This window comes from Pongo abelii, chromosome 3 (assembly GCF_028885655.2).
Source record: "Pongo abelii isolate AG06213 chromosome 3, NHGRI_mPonAbe1-v2.0_pri, whole genome shotgun sequence".
NCBI classification, from domain to species: Eukaryota; Metazoa; Chordata; class Mammalia; order Primates; family Hominidae; genus Pongo; species Pongo abelii.
In genome coordinates, this window is record NC_071988.2 from 175432574 (window position 1) to 175453708 (window position 21135).

General features: G+C 41.0%; 1 protein-coding gene across 3 annotated transcripts in view; it reads left to right on the forward strand.

Moving 5' to 3' along the window:
* Positions 1 to 21135, forward strand: part of TMEM131L (transmembrane 131 like) — a 169552-nt gene that overhangs the window by 94186 nt on the left and 54231 nt on the right. For all 3 annotated transcript variants that reach the window (XM_009240384.4, XM_002815223.5, XM_054554579.2), the window contains 2 exons: positions 19471 to 19548; positions 20073 to 20226. In XM_009240384.4, the coding sequence (XP_009238659.3) occupies positions 19471 to 19548; positions 20073 to 20226 (232 nt within the window). The remainder of the gene's footprint in view (positions 1 to 19470; positions 19549 to 20072; positions 20227 to 21135) is intronic.

Here is a 21135-nt window from a genome sequence, read left to right on the forward strand (position 1 = left end):
TATCTAAAAAGGCCTAATGTTATGAAGCTTTACTCCTATGTTTTCTTCTAAAGTTTTATAGTTTACATTTAGGTTTATGACCCATCCTGACTTTAACTTTTACCATATGGTGTGAGGAAGGGATTCATTTTCATTCTTTTGCATGTAGATGTCTGGTAGTTCCAGTACCATTTGTTGAAAAGACAGTTCTTTGTACATTGAATTGTCTTGGTATCCTTGTTGACCTCTATCTGTGGCCCCATTCCTGGCTGTAGATTCTCTCCTTCATTTTTCATTTATCCTAGGATCTGTGAGTTTAGTTAAGTCACTTTCTAAGGCTGCTCCTTTTGCCCATAGTTCTCTACCATTAGTCAAAAATAGTTATTGAACGTTATTTATTGAGTGTTCCAGTAAATGATAGGGCCATGAACACACACAGTGTCCCTACTCTTGTGGTGTTATGGTATAAAATACTTCAGAGTTTGAGATGAAACTTAGTTTTTTTGGCTGGTCTTTTGTTAGAAACCAGTATTAAAAAATCTGAATATAAAAAAAAAACCCTCTTAAAAGGCAGTTATTTTAATTTCTTTCACTTTTACTGTGATTTAGGAAAATACATTTTAAAGTTTTTTTTTTTTTTTCTTTTGAGACAGAGTCTTGCTCTATTGCCTAGGCTGGAGTGCAGTGGTGCGATCTCAGCTCACTGCAACCTCTGCCTCCTGGGTTCAGGCAATTCTGCTGCCTCAGCCTCCTGAGTAGCTGGGACTGCAGGCATACACCACCAAGCCCAGCTAATTTTTGTATTTTTAGTAGAGACAGGGTTTCACCATGTTGATCAGGCTGGTCTCGAACTCCTGACCTCGTGATCCGCCCACCTTGGCCTCCTAAAGTGTTGGAATTACAGCTGTGAGCCACCGCACCCAGCCTAAAGTATTTTTTAAGGCTTGCTATACCTAAAAACAAAAACTTAAAAAATTTAAACCTAAGAAATAATTGTGGCATTCCTCTAGAAGAAAAAAATCTTGACTATAATATTGCTGCATCTAAATTGCATACATTTTGTGAGTTATTTGTTGTATTTTAAGTGGCTGTAAAGTTGTCAACTGTTCTTAGAAAGGAATGTCTTTATTTTGATATTCTACCGGTTTTACGTTTTTTACTCTTTGCCTGTTGTCAAGAGCCCATTGTCCAGGGTTAGGGAGTTAGTGGATTCAGGAGGTCAGACTCCCTCAAAGAGGATAAGAGGGTGTGGAAGGTACCAAAGGCATAATTGCCTCTTCTCCAGTATAGAGCTAGAAAGTATATCTGATAGAAAGCTAAGCAAGAAGGTTTAGACAGAAATATGTCATCAGCTTTTCTTTAACTTGTTCCCTTAGTGCCACGTGAAGAGAAAATAACTCTGTTTGGTTTAGGAATAAAATTTGAAATTGAGAGAAGAAATACGGTTGTTTTATGTATGTCAATTGAATCATTATGAAAAAGAAAACTGAGACGAAGATGATAGTAGTAATTTAAAAGTATTTTCACTGAAACAATAGGGCCATATAATTTTTAGATTTTTGTATGTGAGTGGGTAAAAAGTACAGGCTGATTATATGTTTGGGTCTGCCTTACATATGGGTCAATACGGATTTTAGTATACTTCATTGAATATTTAAAAAATTATCTGGCTTCAGCATAGGCAGAGGGTAGAAAGGCATGTACCCAAGGATCCCTGAACATAGATAGTCTGGAAGGTGAAGGTTCCAAAATTTGCAGGTACTGCTTGACTCGTCCATCTGTGAAATGCTTATCAGAGAAGGAAAAACAGCAGGAATATTTTATAAAACTGTGGAGCATGGATTGTAAAATGGGAGATGTGCTTGATGTAGTATGTTGAGGACACAAAATTCAAATGGCATTTAAAAGATCGTTATGAGTTATCTGTTGCAAAACTTGAAATTTGGGTTGCCAGAATAATCTCAGAAGATAACAGATATTTTGCTGCTGCAAACTTAGCAAAATTCAATCATGAGAAAGGAAAGCAGTGAGAAAACGGATATGTACCCTTTTTTTTTTTTTTTTTTTTGAGACAGGGTCTCGCTCTGTCACCCAGGCTGGAGTACAGTGGTACTGTCTCAGCTCACTGTGACTTCAGCCTCCTGGGCTTGAGCCATCCTCCTGCCTCAGCCTCCTGAGTAGGTGAGATCACAGGCGCATGAGATCACAGGCGCATGCTACCATGCCCGGCTAATTTTTGTATTTTTTGTAGAGACAAGGTTTCGCCATGTTGCCCTGCCTGGTCTCAAACTCTTGGACTCATTGATCCACCCACCTCGGCTTTTCAAAGTGCTGGGATTACAGGTGTACACCACCACGCCTGGCCTGGATGTGCGATTTTGTGTGCAGCGTTGTGATATACGGGAACCACGTGTGGTATTTCTCCTCACATTTATTACGACACTGCACACAAAGGTATGCATTTAGTTTTTCTTATTGCTCTCAATTCATATGCTGAGTTGACTCCTCAGTGCAATAGTATTAAGAGGTGGGGCCCTTGCGAGGTGACCAAGGTCGTGAGGAAGGGGCCTTCATGAATAGGATTGGTACCTTTAATAAAAGAGGCCCAGCCAGATGCGGTAGCTCACACCTGTAATCCCAGCACTTTGGGAGGCCAAGGTGGGCAGATCACCTGAGGTCAGGAGTTCAAGACCAGCCTGGCCAACATGGTGAAACCCCGTCTCTACTAAAAATACAAAAATTAGCTGTGTGTGGTGATGTGTGCCTCTAATCCTAGCTACTGGGGAGGGTGAGGCAGGAGAATTGCTTGAGCCCGGGAGGCGGAGGTTGCCGTCAACTGAGATCATCTTATTGCACTCCAGCCTGGGAGACAAGAGCAAAACTCCGTCTCAAAAAAAAAAAGGCCCAAGGGAGCTTGTTTGCCCCTTCTGCCATTTGAGGACATAGATGGCACATAGCAGGTGCCATCTAGGAGGAACCAGCCCTCACTAGAATCTCTTGGTACCTTGATCCTGGACTTCCCAGAACTGTGAGCAATAAATTTCTGTTGTTTATAAACTACCTAGTTTGAGGCATTTCTTTATGGTTGACCATGTGGACCAAGACAGTAGGAAAACATGGAGTTAAGATTGCTTTTTTAAACCTTTTCATTTGGTCCTTCTTTTTTATTGTTTTGACCTTCATGCAGAGAGAATTCCTAGCGATGAAAGTCACTGTCGTGGGGGGTCTGAATGACAGGCTGAGGCTCTCCTTCTTTTGTTGCATTCTTCTTGTTATTTGTCACTTGGGTTTTCTTCCAGTCATTCTCTTTCTGCTCCAGTTCACATGTCACTCTGCTGCTGGTGATGTCATCTTACACAAAACTGGTTGTTAATTCCCTGGCCACTGGATTAGCTAAGCCCTCTCTTGTTTACAGGATAAAGTCCAAGCTCCTTTGCTTGGCATACAAGGTCCTTGATAACCTGAGACCAGCTTCTCCCTCCAGGCTCAGAGCTTTTACCCCTCTTTTCTGAACTCTGGCCTCACAGACCTTTCATCATTCCCAGAACATGCCATCCCTTTTCCACAAGCTCTCTTAGCCTCATAAGCTTTTATCCCATTCTAATTATTCTTCTAATTCCATCCTTCAAGACCCAGTTCAGATATCGCCTCTCTGGCACCTCTCCAGGTTCCTAGGCAGCCTGTGCTTGAGGTCTGCATGCCACTTGGTTCATGCCCTGCCTTAATGCTTAGAGTCTCAGATGTCTTTCCCCTGCTCTTCCATGAAGCTCTGCAGGAGGGACAGGGCCTGCTTTTTCATTATTATAATCTCTATCAGTTTCGTGTTTAGTGCATTGAGGACTCCCAGAGTTTTTAATAGATAAATGAGTCAATGGGCATCTGAGTTGAGATCCCCAAATAGCATATCTACTAGTCATAACATCTAAGATTTGTATAACTTCACCTTTTCACCACATCAACCAGTTTGACCTTCAGCAGATTTACTACCAGGGCAGGTGGTATTATTCTTATTTTAGAAATTATAGAATGGACTTAGAGTTTAAGTTACTTGGTGAAGGTTGAGAGTAGAGCCAGTGAATAATTATTAACTTTTTGTAATTTTTGTAATAAGGGCACATTTTGGTCCTTGGCAATGCCAGCTCAGTATGCTTTAAATTTTTCCCAAATATAGTAAATGCTGTATTGATTTTCATATCTATTGCTTTAGTAATCCCTGATCCAGAAAAGATAAATGCAAATACAGTGTTCTCTGAAGCATTTTTATTATGGCAAAAAAGATGCAACTTAAAGTCCCAACAGTAGAAAAAGGATTTGATAAATTTACGTATATCAACATAGTAGAATATTAAGTAGTTCTTTGAATTATAATTATGATACCTATTTGGGAATGTGTGACAAGTATTAAAATTAGACTACCATTGTAACTAAATATATGGTGGGGTTTATGTTGTATTAGGCTCATGAGAAGGCAAGAAATTTTATTGTTTAAATGTTTTCTCCAGTAATGTATTGGATTCAAGCCATTGAGATTTGGGGAGTGTTTCAGTGACTTATTTGGGCAAAACAGAATATTTGAAATTGGCATTGTCTCAGAATCTGGCATTTAGGATCATTAGCCATATATTTTGTCTGAAAGATTGAAAAGAACTTAAATTATTATTATTGGAATCATTGTAAATAATGTTGTTGTTAAAAATGTGATTATAAAACAATGTGGGAAACTTTTTTTTTTTTTTTTTTTTGAGACAGAGTCTCACTCTGTCTCCCAGGCTGGAGTGCAGTGGCGCAATCTTGGCTCACTGCAAGCTCCGCCTCCCGGGTTCACACCATTCTCCTGCCTCAGCCTCCTGAGTAGCTGGGACCACAGGCGCCCGCCAGCATGCCTGGATAATTTTTTGTATTTTTAGTAGAGACGTGGTTTCACCATGTTAGCCAGGATGGTCTTGATCTCCTGACCTCGTGATCCACCCGCCTCAGCCTCCCAAAGTGCCGGGATTACAGGTGTGAGCCACCGTGCATGGCCGAAACTTGGTTTTAAAGTTAGAGGAAAACCCTGACACAGAGTTCTGCCAAGTAAAGGTAGTTTTGTCTTTGTGTGTGAGTGAGTGTGTGTGTGTGTGTGTGTGTCTCAACATGGTATCAAATTATTGAATTGTCTAAGAGATTTTCTCTTAAGGATATTCTGGGATGATCAGAAGGTATAATGTGATTATAAGAAAACATGGGAAACCCAGAGAAATGAAACATTAGAAATAAACCTTAAGACCACAGTCATACTTGGCAATGATCATCGTAATTAATAGTTGGTTGTCTCCTTGCAGTATTTTTTCTAAGTTTATGTGTGGATGAGGGATTTTCTCCCCTACCATGGCAACATGTTGCTGGATTGTGTACAGGAGAGATTATCTCTGGATATTCTGTGTGATATCTGATACATTTCAGACCAGGAGTTCCTAACCTTTTAAAACTGGCACAGCCCTTGCTTTCAGTGTGTGGTGTCAAACCCTCATGCCCGCCTGCCAGGGACAGGTGCTGGGCAAAGGTTGCGGTCCCAGGCTGCCTGCGTGTGGTGCCTGCCAGATTTGGCCTGGGGGTGTGTGCCCCAAGTTGTTACCTGCTACTTGCCTTCTAAGGTGCTGATCCCTGTCAATTAACATGGCAATCTAGAAGGGAAGCTGTAAAGTCAGGGTAAGGAGGAGAACGTGGAAAGCCTTTCAATCACAGTTTGATGAGGAAATGGAAAGGGGCACATTTCTTACTAACAAGTTACAAAATACCTGATCTAGGATTTGAAGATGGAAAAAGAACAGAGAAAGGTTAAGGGTCTTTAGAGCTGTCCCATTTTCCTGATAGTCTTACATAATTAGTTAAATGGAATCAACAGTGTTGTGATAGCTGAGAATTCCTACAAATACCTGTGTAAACATAGTGTATTTAGTAACATTTTGTTGTAGTTTTAGCAGTGCACCAAGATGTAACTGTTTTTTGTTGTTTGAGATAACACCTGGAGTTTTTTGTCCTACCTCCAAGAGGATTAAGGAGCACCGCATGAAGGTGAGGTTAGAGTGAAAGTTTAGTAAGTGAAAGAAGAAAGCTAGATTTTTTTTTCCCCCAGGCTGTTTTTTTTTTTTTGAGACAGACTTTTGCTCTTGTCACCCAGGCTGGAGTGCAATGGCACAATCTCGGCTCACTGCAACCTCCGCCTCCAGGGTTCAAGCGATTCTCCTGCCTCAGCCTCTCAAGTAGCTGGGATTACAGGCACGTGCCACCACACCCAGTTAATTTTTGTATTTTTAGTAGAGATGGGGTTTCACCACGTTGGCTTGGCTGGTCTTGAACTTCTGACCTCAGGTGATCCTACTGCCTGGGCCTCCCAAAGTGCTGGGATTACAGGTGTGAGCCACCATGCCTGGCCCCCAGGCTGCTTTTTATGTTATGTGGGAATAAGGCACTAACCCTTGAACTGGGGCCTCTCTGGAAATCCTTCCCTTGCTATCTACCTAAGGCAAGCTAGCACTCCTTTCAGTTTCTTTGAGTGATAAAAGTTGTTTGATCTTTTTTACATAAAAATGATAGACTGTCAATCTCTGGAAAATGATTATATGTTAAGGGGAAAGTAAGTGATGTTATACGTTTACTTATCTACCTACTTCTGAATATAGCTTTTTTTTTTTTTTTTTAAAGGAATTGCTTAAACTTCTAAAAATTTTCTTAAATTTCAAGTGAGAATGCTTCTGTGGAATGGGAACTTGGGAAGGGGAGAGGTAGAGGAGGGTTGGTGACTGGAAGAAAGGAGGGGCGCGTCGTGAAGACTCTAGAAAGAATACCAAGATGTGTGAGTAGGGGTGTTCTCCCTCCCCTCACTTTTGTTTCAGACTCAGTGGAGTCTCTTCACGCTCCATCTTCCTCCTTGTTTGCTGCTTTAAAATCTCGGCTTTCTTGGCTACTGTGAGGACACAGTTTCCCGGTCCCTCTTTTAACTCAATGTTTACCTTGTCTTCTTTTATTTTTTTGCCTCCCAGGAGAATTGACTAGTTCCTTACTGAAAACCCAAAGAGATCCCTGTTGTAGCAGCTATAATACTCAAAAGCTTTTGTTTTTATGAATTTTTCTGTACTAGATTTAACCCCTTAAGAGCAAGAATTATGCCCTAATCTTTGTTTTCCTATTACCTAGCACAGAGTCTGGCAATATAACATGTAGTAAATAAATGACTGACAATTGGATAAATGAATCTTAAAAAGGAAAACATCATAATAAGCTATTTATGAAGATATGACACACAGACTTTCCTTTGACTTCCTTCATTTATTCTATTAGAGTACTTTAGAAACTTTTGTTAGAAGACTTACAGATACATACCTAATAAATAACACCTCTCTTCCTGACCAAGTTCTGAATCATTGGATATTTAAGAATCTGCAGTTAGAGCACTAAAATCGGCTTTGTATTACTGATAAGACATATTCTCCTGTATCAGCTAGGGTAAGAGAGCCAGGGGTTACTAACTCCTTCTCCTGTAGGGTGGACTTTGGGGTGGCCCACTGGAGGGGAAGTTTGGGTCTGAAGGACAGATGCTTCCCAAAGTGTAGAGAGGAGGAGGAAAGAAACCAACTCTTCCAAGAGCCCCCGCCCCGCTCACCCCTTCCTACAGCACAGGATGCTTGTCTGTTGCCCACCAATTAGTTAATTCCTCGACCTCCAAGGAGAGAGGAAGGCTTGGGATAAAAGGACAGTAGTGTTTAGGGAAAGAGAAGCCTTTCATTGTGACATCCTTGGTTTCTGTGCTCTTGACCCTTTGGAATTACCAGTTAAGCCCGAGATCAGCCGACTTCCAGCCCTGTGCTTTCACCTTCTTGGACCTGTTCCTCCTCCCCTGAGAGCCAACCCCTCCCCTGATTTCTTTGTTGACCCTCCTCGGACTGCTGGGGTCTGCTGTTGAGTTTGCCCCTAGACAGCTTTGAGATGGATTAGATGAATTCACTAATAATCTGCCCCAAGGCCACACTGTAACCAGGGTTGAAAGTTCACGTCTTCCTCTGTTTCCGCATCCCAAATTCTTTTCAACTGCAATATCCAGTACAGTTTATCAGAGCTTTTGTGATGAGATTAAATAACAGTGTTAAAATATGGCAGTAGAAAATAATCAGCCATATAAAATGCCTGTCATAGAGATGCATAGTGGGAGTGAATAAGAGGGTGAATTCCAAACCAGACCACCTGGCTAAAAATCTTGGTTCTGAGTGACCGTAGCCAAGTTACCTAATCTCCCTGTGTCTCAGTTTATCTGTAAAATATGTAATAATAGCCCTTTCGGATAGGGTTGGTGTAGCTATTGAATCAATCAATTTATGTAAAGAGCTTAGAACTAGTCTCTGGCACATAGCTGAAATGCCTTAATCACTTTTAAAAAGAAGCTTCCGAATATAAACCCTCTCCTATTATGAAACTCCGGGAGAACTTTAATATTCAGAGATTCGAACCCCCCACGGGACATGAAAGTTCAAGGCTATGGTAGTGTATCCAGTTATCTTGGCCTGTGAGTTAACATTCGAAGAATTTGAAGTCCTCTTCAATTTCTTGTTTTTATTTTATTTTATTTTGTTATTTCAATCAGAAGTTCTCCATGCCTCTGTGCAGTTGGGCAACTTTTAGTAGCTACAGGCTGGATTTGTTCTTGCTAGAATGTGCATGGTTTCCCCAAGGTTTCAGAATTTATAGTGGTTCAATAGTAAGTCATTTGAGCCTCACTTGAATCTGCAATCTTAATGAAACACACAAGAATAACAGATTATTAACTTCACATCGAAAAAAATTTGAAAACGTGTTCCCCCACCCCCCAGCCCTCCAAGCGCTAATTTTAAGCAGAATCGTCCCCAGTACTTCATATTTACCAAAGAGAGGGAAGGAAGTTGGAGAGAGCCTCACCTTGGTTTCTGCTTGAATTCATGCTGGTTGTGGAGTCTCAGATCTTTGCACTTAACACTTGGCAGGGAGAGATCACCATTAGTCAGGAGGCTAATCTGGGTACTTTGGGGGTTAGAGAGGAGCCACCTGTGCATACGACCGCTCTGCTCAGGAAGGGGCACCTGAGATGCTCTGGCCTTCCCTCAGAGTTTATAAATTTGCCTGGTGGTAGCCCAGATACTCGGCCTGCCTGCCTTCTGTTTTCCGTGTGTGGATTTCTGTTTCTTCCTTGGGCTCTTGTTTCTGGCATTTCCCGGCACTTTTGTGCTAGTGGTATGGAAGCTGTGTTAGGAGCAGAGCTTCTGCAGTCTGTGGGCAGGGACGTTGAGATCTGTGCACAGGGTGGTTTCCATTGCCTCTCACTGTGGACTTGCGGGGGCTTCTGAAACCTGCTTCTTAGGGAAGGTTGTTTCCTTTTTGTCCACTTATTTCAACTGGAGTGGTGTTCTCAGCAGATGCCCTGAGGTGAGCGGTTGTTGACACTTCGGAAGTGTGAGTCCATCAGGGCCTAGTGGGAATAGTTCCTTCTTTTTCTGTGTTAGTCGGCTGTGCCCCCAGGACTTGCTTGTTCTCCACTATTCAATTTAACCAGCTTTTTGTGTTGGTCTCTTTCTTTTTAAATTAGTGCATTCCTTTAATTCTTTTTTTTTTTTTTTTTTAACTTTTTGGTCTAGATATTTATTTTCCCTTTAGATCTTTCTCTAGATTTTTTTCAGTGTGTTCTCCCAAAGCAAAAGAGATAAAATCAAGTTCTGGGTCTACTAAAAAGAGATAAAATCAAGTTCTGGGTCTACTAAAAACATCTATAGTTCAAACAAATCTTTTTTCTGTTTGTTGCATTGCATAATCTTACATAAGAGATACTCTCCTGTCAGCCCAGCATCCCAGTCAGGCCCAGGCTCGGTTTATCTTGTCCTGCCTGGTTCCCCTTTAATGATTTCCTCTTTGCTGTGTATTCTTTTGATGAGTCCTAAATGCCATAAACTTCTCAAGCATATTCCCTCCAGGGCACAAGCAGTAATTGTATTTCCATCGAAAAATGCACTGAGCATTCCACACTCACCTTCCTGGTTTCCTCTCACCTGTCCGGGTTCGTGTAAGGCTTGGTGTAGCTGCCTCAGTCTTTGATGGTAGAGCTCCTTAATTGTTTACTATGGGGGATTTAAGTGTATTTCTTCACAGTTCCTAGAACTCAATCGTGGTTTCTTAATTATTTTTATTTTTACTTTTGTTTTAAGACAGGGTCTTGCTCTGTTGCCCAAACTAGAGTGCAGTGGTGCAGTCACGGTTCATTACAGCCTTGGCCTCCTGAGCTCAGGTGATCCTCCCTCCTCAGCCTCCTGAGTAGCTGGGACTACAGGCATGTACCACCACGCCCAGCTAAGTTTTATATTTTTTTGTGGAGACAGGGTTTCACCATGTTGCCCAGGCTGGTTTCAAACTCCTGAGCTCGAGTGATCCACCTGCTTCGGTCTACCAGAGTGCTAGGATGACAGGTGTGAGCCACCATGCCTGGCCTGTTTTTTGAGGAACAATTCCAGTCTGCTGAGATCTTGCCTGTCTTCCTTTATTAGATTCTTTTAAAAGCTCCATTTAGCACAAAGATATATTTCATTTTGAATACCTGCACAATGAGATCTCAAAGTATCTCCACTTCTCTTTTTATATCTTTTTAACCTGACTTTCTAGATGTTGTTTTCTTTTTTTTTCCTTTTTAGTTGGCATGTAATAATTGTACTTAGGTATGGGATAGAGAGTGCTATTTTGATACTGTATACAATGTGTAACAATCCACTCAGGGTAATTAGCGTATTATCACCTCAGACATTTATCATTTCATTGTGTTGTGAACATTCAAAATCCTCCCTTCTGGCTTTATTGTAGTCAACTGCAGTCACCCTGTAGTGCTGTAGAACACCAGAACTCATTCTGTCTGTCTAGCTGTAACTTTGTATTGGTTACCCAGCAAGGTTTGGTTATTTCTTTTTTTGTTTTGTTTTGTTTTTTTGAGGCAGAGTTTCGCTCTTGTTGCCCAGGCTGGAGTGCAGTGGCATGATCTCGGCTCACTGCAACCTCTGCCTCCCGGGTTCAAGTGATTCCCCTGCTTCAGCCTCCCAAGTAGCTGGGATTACAGGTGCCCATGACCATGCCCGGCTAATTTTTGTATTTTTAGTAGAGATGGGGTTTCACCAGGTTGGTCAGGCTGGTCTTGAACTCCTGAACTCAGGTAATCCACCCGCCTCAGCCTCCCAAAATGCTGGTATTTTAGGCATGAGCCACTGCACCCGGCCCAGTTTGGTTATTTCAAACCATTTCAGCTGTGTCCAGCTCTTGCCTTCCCCTTTCCCTATATATATGGGGTAAAATATATTTAACACAAAATTTACCATTTTCACCATTTGTATGCGTACAGTTCACTGGCAGTAAGTACATTCACAGTGTTGTACAGTCATCACCACCATCCGTCTCCAGGACCCTTCCATCACCCCAAGGGGAAACTCCATACCCATTAAACTCCTTCCCTCAGCCACCATTATTCTCCCTGGCAACCACTATTCTACTTTCTGTCTCTATGAATTGGACTATTCTAGGTCCCTCACAGAAGTGGGATTATACAGTATTTGTCCCTTTGTGTTTGGTTTATTTCATTTAGCATAATGTCTTCAAGGTTCACCCATGTTATATAGCATGTATCAGAATTTTATTCCTTTTTAAGGCTGAATAATTTTCTGTTGCATATATATATCGTGTTTTGTTTATCCATCTTGTGGCGTTTATGAGTAGTCTTGCTATGAGCATGGGTATATAAGTATCTGAGTCCCTGCTTTCACTTTTGAGTGTATACCTAGAAATGGAATTGGTAATTCTGTTCAAGTTTTTTGAGGAACCACCATGGCTTCCTTTCTTTTATAGCCTAATTCTCACCACAGCGGTGCCTACTTAAGTATAAGCTGTGCCCATGCTACTCAAGGTCAAGCGACGGCAGCCTGCATCACAAAGCTTAAACTTTTGCCGAGCCTGGATCTTGTTTCAGGGCCTGTGCCAGACATGCAGGGCCTACTTGTCATTTGTTTGAGGCCCAGCATCATCCAATTGTATAAAAATAGTTACTTGCCTTTGGACAGAGCCAACATACGCTGCCTGACCTATCAAGGTGAAAATCCCACATGAAGCTGCCAGCCCAGGTTGTAATAGTTAAAAGCTAGTTATCCAGGTGTAAAAACCAGGGTGTTGCCCAACACAGATGACTTCCACTTGGCCAAACCAAAAGTTTAGATAGTACAGGGGTTATCTTAGTCTCCCAATTGCTTCTTGTCTGTCTTTCAGGGTTTCTGGCATATTTCAGGGGGTGGGAGGTAGTGTCCAGTAAATGACACTTCTTTTTTTCTTGAGTTCTGTTCCAATCATGAAATAAAAAGAACTTGAAGTGTTTTAGGGGAAAAAAAATCTCTTAGAGACCAAAGGAGTGGTAAAGAGTTTTCTTCTAAAAGCTTTAATGTGGGAAAAATGCTTCCCCCAAGCACCTAAATTATTTGTTGTGGAATTCTATTAAATAAATCTATTAATTGTGAATGAGCAAATCAATATAATCTCCCCTTTGAGGCCTACTGTGTACCCAGTGGTTTGCATATGTATCTCATTTAGCACCCATAATATTGCTGTGAATTCAATAACTTGATTTTATAGAAGAGGAAGCTGAGTCTTAGAGTGGGTGGGGAATGTCCCCAGGCTTTTATGGCTGGGGTTTGATCTCAAATCTGTGTTGGCTAAGGCACCTGGCAACACTGCCTTTTCTAAAATGATGTGGATAGGGGAAAATGCTATCCATATGCAGTAGCCTCTTTTTTCCTCAAAGCAAACTAATTTCAGCCACTTCCTAGGTTTTTGCAAATGTTTGCATGAGTGGGTCTGGCAGTATAGTTAGATTTTGTTTTAGTGGTTAATATCTGAGGAATAAAAGGTAGTGGTGGTGGTGGGGGTTGAAACACAATTGCTACTTAATATCAGGGAAAAATAGCTGTACAGTACTTATTAATAACTCAGCTGAGCCTGCTGTTATGCAGGAAACACTAAATTAGGAGTTTGGTTATAGAATCTGAGTGTTATGTGGAAGGCATCCAAGATAGCTCTCATTTTATACAAGATCATTTGCCATGTACATAATACTGTGTGTGAGGGCCACCTGCTGGAGCAGTCAGATGGCTTATACAGAATCAGTGTTCCAGATGCATATGTTGGCATAAGAGATTTACTTTTTCTTGTTTTTTTGAGATGGACTCTGTTACCCAGGCTGGAGTGCAATGGTGCAATTGCAGCTCCGCCTCCTGGGTTAAAGCAATTCTCCGGCTTCAGCCTCCCGAGAAGCTGAGATTATAGGCGTGTGCCACCATGCCCAGCAAATTTTTGTATTTTTTCTAGAGACAGGGTTTCACCATGTTGGACAGGCTGGTCTCAAATTCCTGACCTTGAGTGATCCGCCCTCCTTGGCCTCCCAAAGTGCCGAGATCACAGGTGTGAGCCACTGCGCCCGGCTGAGATTTACTTTTGTAATGACTTCTAATATTTAGCATTCAAAATTGTGAAAGGGGAGAAAGATATCTGAGAAAAATAGAATCTAAGATTGGGATTTGTCTAAGTAATTATTTCATATTTCATAAGTTATAGTCCTTAAATAAAAAGGTTTCATGTGGTTATTACCAGGAACATCAAGCCTCTTGTTCATTCTGTCTGGATTAATATAGATTCTCAAATATATTTATTAGGCTGTGCTTTACTCTTGTTGATAAGTCATCAAAATGACTTAATACTTTGTCTGTTATTTCCTTTCCTGTTTAATTGCACACAGTCCCCCCAAATCACACCGTTCTTGTGGCCCAGGGAACTAGCAATTCCTTAGCAAGTGAAGGGAGATGATTACTTTCTCTCTAGTATCCAGTTCCCTAAATTCATACTTCTTCACCACAAAACTTCTTCACCATGTATGGAAATACATGACATACAAAAGGAGTTTTAACATTTCTATTTTCTTGACCTTTGCATTTTATCTTGGTATGGTTTTCTAATATATATCCCTGTGTTGATGAATTTTTAGGCCTTTAGATACCTAGGAGAAACAGATTTGATCTATTTTGATTTGTTAAAAAAGTACTGACTGCAGTTGAAAAACCTGATATTTTTTTTTTCCGTTTTTCTACTACCTAGCCCCAAGATCTTTGATAAGTCTTTTAACCTCTCCAAGCCACAATTTCCCCCATCTTCTAAAAGGGGATAATACTTTATATGAAATAATATGAAATATATAAACTACATTAATACTTTCAATGAAGACTACTTAAGAAAAAGTTGTTTATAGAGTTACTTTTTCTTTTTTCTATAAAATGTCTGATCTGATTTGTTAAAGGAGTATGGGAGGTTTCAAAACTAGACAATTAGGTTTTTATTTGTTTTTCCTGTCTAATCAGCCCAGGCTCACTCTGGATGAGGGCGTGTCCTGTTGTTACACAGTGTGCTCAGTTGGGGACAGTTGGGGAACTTGTAACCCTAGTGTGTGGTTGCCCCCTGGCTAACATTTTGGTTAGAGTTTCTTTTTTATCAAGTTAACATTGCTGTTGTTTTGTTCTTTTTTTTTTTTTTTTTTTTTTTGAGATGAAGTCTCACACTGTTGCCCAGGTTGGAGTGCAGTGGGCCCTATCTCGGCTCACTGCAAGCTCTGCCTCCCAGGTTCACATCATTCTCCTGCCTCAGCCTCCCTAGTAGCTGGGACTACAGGCGCCCGCCACCATGCCCGGCTGATTTTTTGTATTTTTTAGTAGAGACAGGGTTTCACCATGTTAGCCAGGATGGTCTTGATCTCCTGACCTTGTGATCCGCCCGCCTCGGCCTCCCAGAGTGCTGGGATTACAGGCGTTGCCACCGCTCCTGGCCCAATTGTTTTGTTCTTTTGAGAAAGATATGAACTTGAAACTTTTTCTTTAAGAAAAATTAGCATACTTCTGAAGGGCAGTTTGGAGGTGCTAGAACTCCCCCTTGTGGGATTCTGAAATATGTCCTACAGCAAAAGAAACAAAATAGTGATTTTTAAAATGCCTCTCGCTAATAGAAGAATCTTAATTAAAATGGCAAGTTATAAATATATCCGTCCAGAGATTTACTAAGAATGACAAAATATTGGGCTTTAAATCATAGCAAATTACTCTGCAAAATAGGGTTGTTAATTGTGTCAAAAACTGTTAATATGATTGTGAACTTTTAACATCTTTTCATTTGAATAAATATTGTAGGGTAGAGAATTGCTTTGTCAGGTTAAGACCTTAACATAGTTAAATTGTTGTAGATTTCTTTAAAAAAAAAACTTAGTTATAAATGTGTACTTTAAAAGTGTGTTAATATGATTTTTTTCTTTAAATGTTTTTTGAAAGTTTCAGATCAGAAATACACACTGAGTATCAGGTTTTTATTCTTTTATTTTGTAGGCACCGTTTACTGTTTTCTGTTTCTTGCCCTTTTCAAGCTTCTCTTGCCCTTTTCAAGCTGATTCCGTAGCATCTGTGGCTGTATGCCCACCTCTATCCACTCACAAGCTGTTAATAAACTATTGAGTGCTGATGAAGTGACAGTCATTGTGCATTCAAAGCACAAGATGCTTAGAATCTCCTGGGGAAGATAGACCTTGACCATGTTGTTGTGAGAAGTGTTACAAAAGGTCAGGTAGAAGTTGCTGTGATGTCTGAAAGGAATATTTAAGCCAGGACATGAAGCATAAATCAGATTTAGCTAGGTGGAGAGGTGGGTGGGTTGGGGGGGTGGGTGCAAGGCAAAGGGACAGAAAATTCCCAGGTGGTGAGGCAAGCAGAGCAGAAACGAGACCAGTGAGGTTGGAGCATGCGCCGGGAGGTCGAGACTAGGCAGGTGCCGGAGTTTTATAGTGACAGCAGAGGATTTGGGACTTTTGCCAAGTGAGAAGTCTTTGAAGAGTTTTAAGCAACTAGTGGCATGACCAGATTTGTATATGGGTAAATTCACTCTTGATGCAGTGTGGAGAATGGAGTGGAAAGGGCAGAGGTGGATGCAGGGAAACTAGGAGGAAGTTACTGCACCATAATTTTTTTGTGTAGTTTCGTGTTGTTAGAGTATTTATTTTGACTTTGTAGGCTGTACAGTCTCTGTTGCAAGTACTCAACTCTGCTATCGTAGCACGAAGGCAATAATAGACAGTCCATAAAGGAATGGGCATGGCTGTGTTCCAATAAAACTTTGCTTACAAAAACAAGCAGCAAACTGGATTTAACCTGTGGGCATAGTTGGCCAACCCCTGATATCTCGGGTATTAAGAAAGAGGAGAAGTGAGTGGGTTTAAGGGCTCATGAAGGAGGTACAATCAGTATGACTTGGTTATGGATTTGTTTGAGGAGAGTATGAGAAGCTGAAGTGAAAGTGGTTTTCAGGTTTCCGGCTTAAACAACTGGATAAATAATGATAGGGTTGATGAATAATGGTGCTAAGATGAGGCACACTGCAAAGGTGGTCAGTTTGGGGTGTGTGAGGATTCAGGTGGATGCCCAGTCACTGGTTGGACATATAGGTATGGAGAGGACTAAGCTAGAGGAATCGATGTGGGAGGGTTCAGCATGCCAACAAGCTCCCCTTGGGAGAGAGTGAAGAGGGCATAGGTGGCATCCAGCATAACTCAGTGTCTGATGGTTAAAGGAGCAACAGCTGGCAGAGGAACCAGAGAGAAAAACCGAGAGGGACAAGTGGTTCAGGCTGTAACAGGACAGGGGGCTGGTGGCAGCAGGGAGAGTGGTGAACAAAAGGAGAAGTTTCTGTTGGATTTGGCCACGTGAAGATCATTTGTAACCTTGGTTAAAGCAGTTTCAGAGCTGGGCATGGTAGTGCACGCTTGTAGTCCCAGCTACTCAGGAGGCTGAGGTGGGAGGATCGCTTGAGGCCAGGAGTTTGAGGCTGCATTGCACTATGATTGTGCCTGTGAATTGCCACTGTGCTTCAGCCTGGGCAGTATAACAAGTATTTTATTTTTTTTTTGAGACGGAGTTTCACTCTTGTCACCCAGGCTGGAGTGCAATGGCATGATCTCAGCTCACTGAAACCTCCACCTCCTGGGTTCAAGTGATTCTCCTGCCTTAGCCTCCCATGTAGCTGGGACTACAGGTGTGCATCACTATGCCCAGCTAGTTTTTATTTTATTTTTTTTTGACGGAGTCTCGCTCTGTTGCCCAGGCTGGAGTGCAGTGGTGCGATCTCAGCTCACTGCAAGCTCTGCCTCTCAGGTTCGCACCATTCTCCTGCCTCAGCCTCTCGAGTAGCTGAGACTACAGGTGCCCGCTTCCATGCCCGGCTAATTTTTTGTATTTTTAGTAGAGACGGGGTTTCACCATGTTATCCAGGATGGTCTTGATCTCCTGACCCTGTGATCCATCTGCCTCGGCCTCCCAAAGTGCTGGGATTACAGGCGTGAGCCACAACGCCTGGCCATTTTTTTTTTGTATTTTTCGTAGAGACGGGGTTTCACCATTTTGGCCAGGCTAGTCTCGAACTGCTGACCTCAGATGATCCACCCACCTCGGCCTCCCAAAGTGCTGGGATTACAGGCATGAGCCACTGTGCCCAGCCTAACAAGTCTCTTTTAATTTTAAAAATAAATTTTAAAAATTAAAAATCAGTTTCAGAAAGTGGGCTTTTTCTGTTTGATGTTGGGATTTGTTCATAGACAAATTTAAAAATCTAGTTCTTCAGGCTGGTGTATTGGTGCACACCTGTAATCCTAGCACTTTGGGAGGCTGAGGTGGATGGATTGCTTGAGCCCAGGAGTTCAAAACCAGCCTGGGCAATATGGTGAAGCTCCGTCTCTATAAAAAATACACAAATTAGCCATGTGTGGTGGTGTGCGCCTATAGTCCCAGCTACTTGGGAGGCTGAGGTGGGAAGTTGGCTTGAGCCTGGGAGGTGGAGGTTGCATGAGCTGAGACTGCACTACCCGACTCCAGCCTGGGCAACAGAGTGAGACCCTGTCTCAAAAAACAAAACAAAAAAATCTAGTTTAAGATTTTAGATTCATTTTACAAGTCATATTATTCTATTTAAGAATACTAGCAGATATGAACAATGATTTCTTTAAAAGAGTGTTTAATGTTTGGTCCCATTTACAAACTTAATTAAACTCCTTGAATATTTTTACTGAATTAAAAATATATTTTATTCTTTTTCTTAAAAAAAGATTAAAAGAGTCACGGCTCACTACAGCCTTGACCTCCTGGGCTCAATCAGTCCTCCCACCTCAGCCTTCCTAGTAGCTGGGACTACAAGCGCACATCATCACGCCTGGCTAATTTTGGTATTTTTTCTAGTAGAGACGGGGTTTTGCCATGTCGCCTAGCTGGTCTCCAACTCCTGGGCTCCAGTGATCCACTGCCTTGGCCTCCCAAAGTGCTGGGATTACAGACGTGAACCACTACTGTGCCTGACCTATTCTTTTTTTCTGTATTTTAATTGCCTGAATGACAATTGAAGTAGTTTAAAATGTATTCTTATATAATGTACTTGGGTGAGTTTTATAAATCTAACAAACATAATTGTAGTGATTCTTCTTAGTAATGCATCTTTCCTGGGTTTTTTAATAGGTACTCACTATTAAGCCAGCCTAGGCTTTGGAGAATGCCCTCTTACCTTGCCAAGATTTGATGTTAGGACTGTGGCTCCCGGGTGGAGTACCTTTTTGGAATCACTATGCCAGAGACATTAAACTTAATGAAAGAGGAAGTCTCATAGCCCATGTCTTTTAGATTCACATACTGCACTAAGTAACTTTTTGGTGTATTCACATGCCTGTAGCCCCCACCCTCCTACCCAAGGTTGTATCCCTTGATTGGATTTTTCATTTTCCTTTTCTTAAATATGTGTTGACATCATCCCAGGGGCTGTTAAGATCTTTAAATTTGACAGAGTCTTGCATTCTTTTTATATACTTTTGTCTCTTTCATCCATAGCTCTTCCCTGTTAAAAATGATAGTCAATTGAATTTTGGACATCTGTCTTTTTTTTTTTTTTGTCTAACTTGAGGGTCATGGTTTCTAGGTCATTGTACTGATGGAAGGCACACTTAGAATTTTGTTACTTTGTAAACCTACTTTAAAATAACAATAGACTCCTGTGTTAAAATAACATTTTCAACAAACATTAGAAACACCAAACTCCAGTGTTCCTGTGTATATTTAGAACATATTCACCTGCTTATAGGTGTAATAAGGAATTTTCATGTTGCCCAAGGGAGAACTTATGATTTTCATTAGAATGTAAGCTCAGTGACAGTCTTGAGAACAGATTTCTCTGTTTAGCTTACTGTTGTATATCCACTAAAAAGAATAATGCCCAGCATTTAGCAGATACTCAAATATTTATTGAATAAATGAAAAAGTGTAGTTTCTGAATGCGTGATAGATTGTTTATTATTAGTGTGAGATTGAGCCTTTTACTTAAAGTTCTTTTCCTCCTTTTTTCTTCTTTTAGGCAGAAACCACTAATACTAGCCTCTTGCAGGTGCAACTGGAATGCAGTTTACATAATAAAGTGTGTCAGCAATTAAAGGTAAAATAAAATATGTAGTGTTTTCTCTCTGCTTTCCTTCCTGCCTCCTTGCTTAAAAATAAAACACAAGGCCGGGCGCTGTGGCTCATGCCTGTAATCCCAGCACTTTGGGAGGCCGAGGCGAGTGGATCACGAGGTCAGGAGATTGAGACCATCCTGGCTAACACGGTGAAACCCTGTCTCTACTAAAAATACAAAAAAATTATCCGAGCGAGCTGGCGGGTGCCTGTAGTCCCAGCTACTTGGGAGGCTGAGGCAGGAGAATGGCGTGAACCTGGGAGGCGGAGCTTGCAGTGAGCCGAGATGGCGCCATCGCCCTCCAGCCTGGGTGACAGAGTGAGACTCTGTCTCAAAATAAAATAAAATAAAATAAAATAAAATAATAAAATAAATAAAATAAAAATCATATTCTGTTCTCACACACGTGCCATTATGTTAAATGCTTTTCCTTTTCTCCATAGTTCGAAACCGCAAAGTTGAGATGATTTTTTTTTTTCCTTTTTTCCTCCTTCTTCCAATCGTAGGGTTGTTATCTGGAATCTGATGATGTTTTGCGTCTACAAATGAGCATAATGGTAACAATGGAAAACTTTTCGAAAGAATTTGAAGAAAACACACAAGATTTGTTAGATCATCTCTCTATTGTTTACGTAGCTACAGATGAATCTGAGACCTCAGGTAAGGTGGAATGTTTAAAAATTTTCATTGTATTTTCATCAGTGTGCATCATCATTCTATAGCATTTATGAATAGATTGTATCATAGCAAACCAAGACAAATAGGCTTTGCTTTAATTATTAAGCGATTGTAGTAGTAACTGGTTCTCAACCTACAACTGCTAAGAAGGCTGTATTATTTTGGGGAGAAGTGACAACTGCAAACTATTCTGAGTTTCCTTAGGAATAATTTTTCTTGATGTTTGGAGACAGTAAGCAAATTAAATGGGCAGGACAGTTTAATATAAATATTTGCAAAGTATTTGAAGTCTTGGGTTTCTTGTTCCACTTTTCATGATTTGCCTAAGCTCATTTAACCACATCATGCTGTTTTGTATTTTAAGTAGCTAATAGGTTGCCGTTGTTCCTGGATGCTTGACAAGTTAGGTAGAATTTTAGTGTTCAGTTTTATGAATTTTATCTTTGGAAATGTGTGTCCTATTTATCAGAAATAAATGCGTTCATCTGTTTAACTTCCTAAGAACTTTTTTCAGAGACACATTCTGTGATCCATGAAATTCCTAACATAGAGTATACTAGTATCTTTTGGTTATCAAGACTCTTCTGAATGTGACTGTATATATGTATTCGTATTCAAAGAAAGTATGGTTTTTATTCTTTGTTTTTTTTTTTTTTGGTTTTGTTTCTGTTTTTGTTTTTTTTAGACAGGATTTTGCTCTGTAGCCCAGGTGGGAGCACAGAAATGTGATCTCGGCTCACTGCAACCTCAGCCTCCTGGGCTCAAGCGATCCTGCCTCCCAAGTAGCTGGGACCACAGGCGCACACCACTATGCCTGGCTAATGTAAACTTTTTTTTTTTTTTTTTTTTGTAGAGACAGGGTCTCCCTGTGTTGCTCAGGATGGTCTTGAA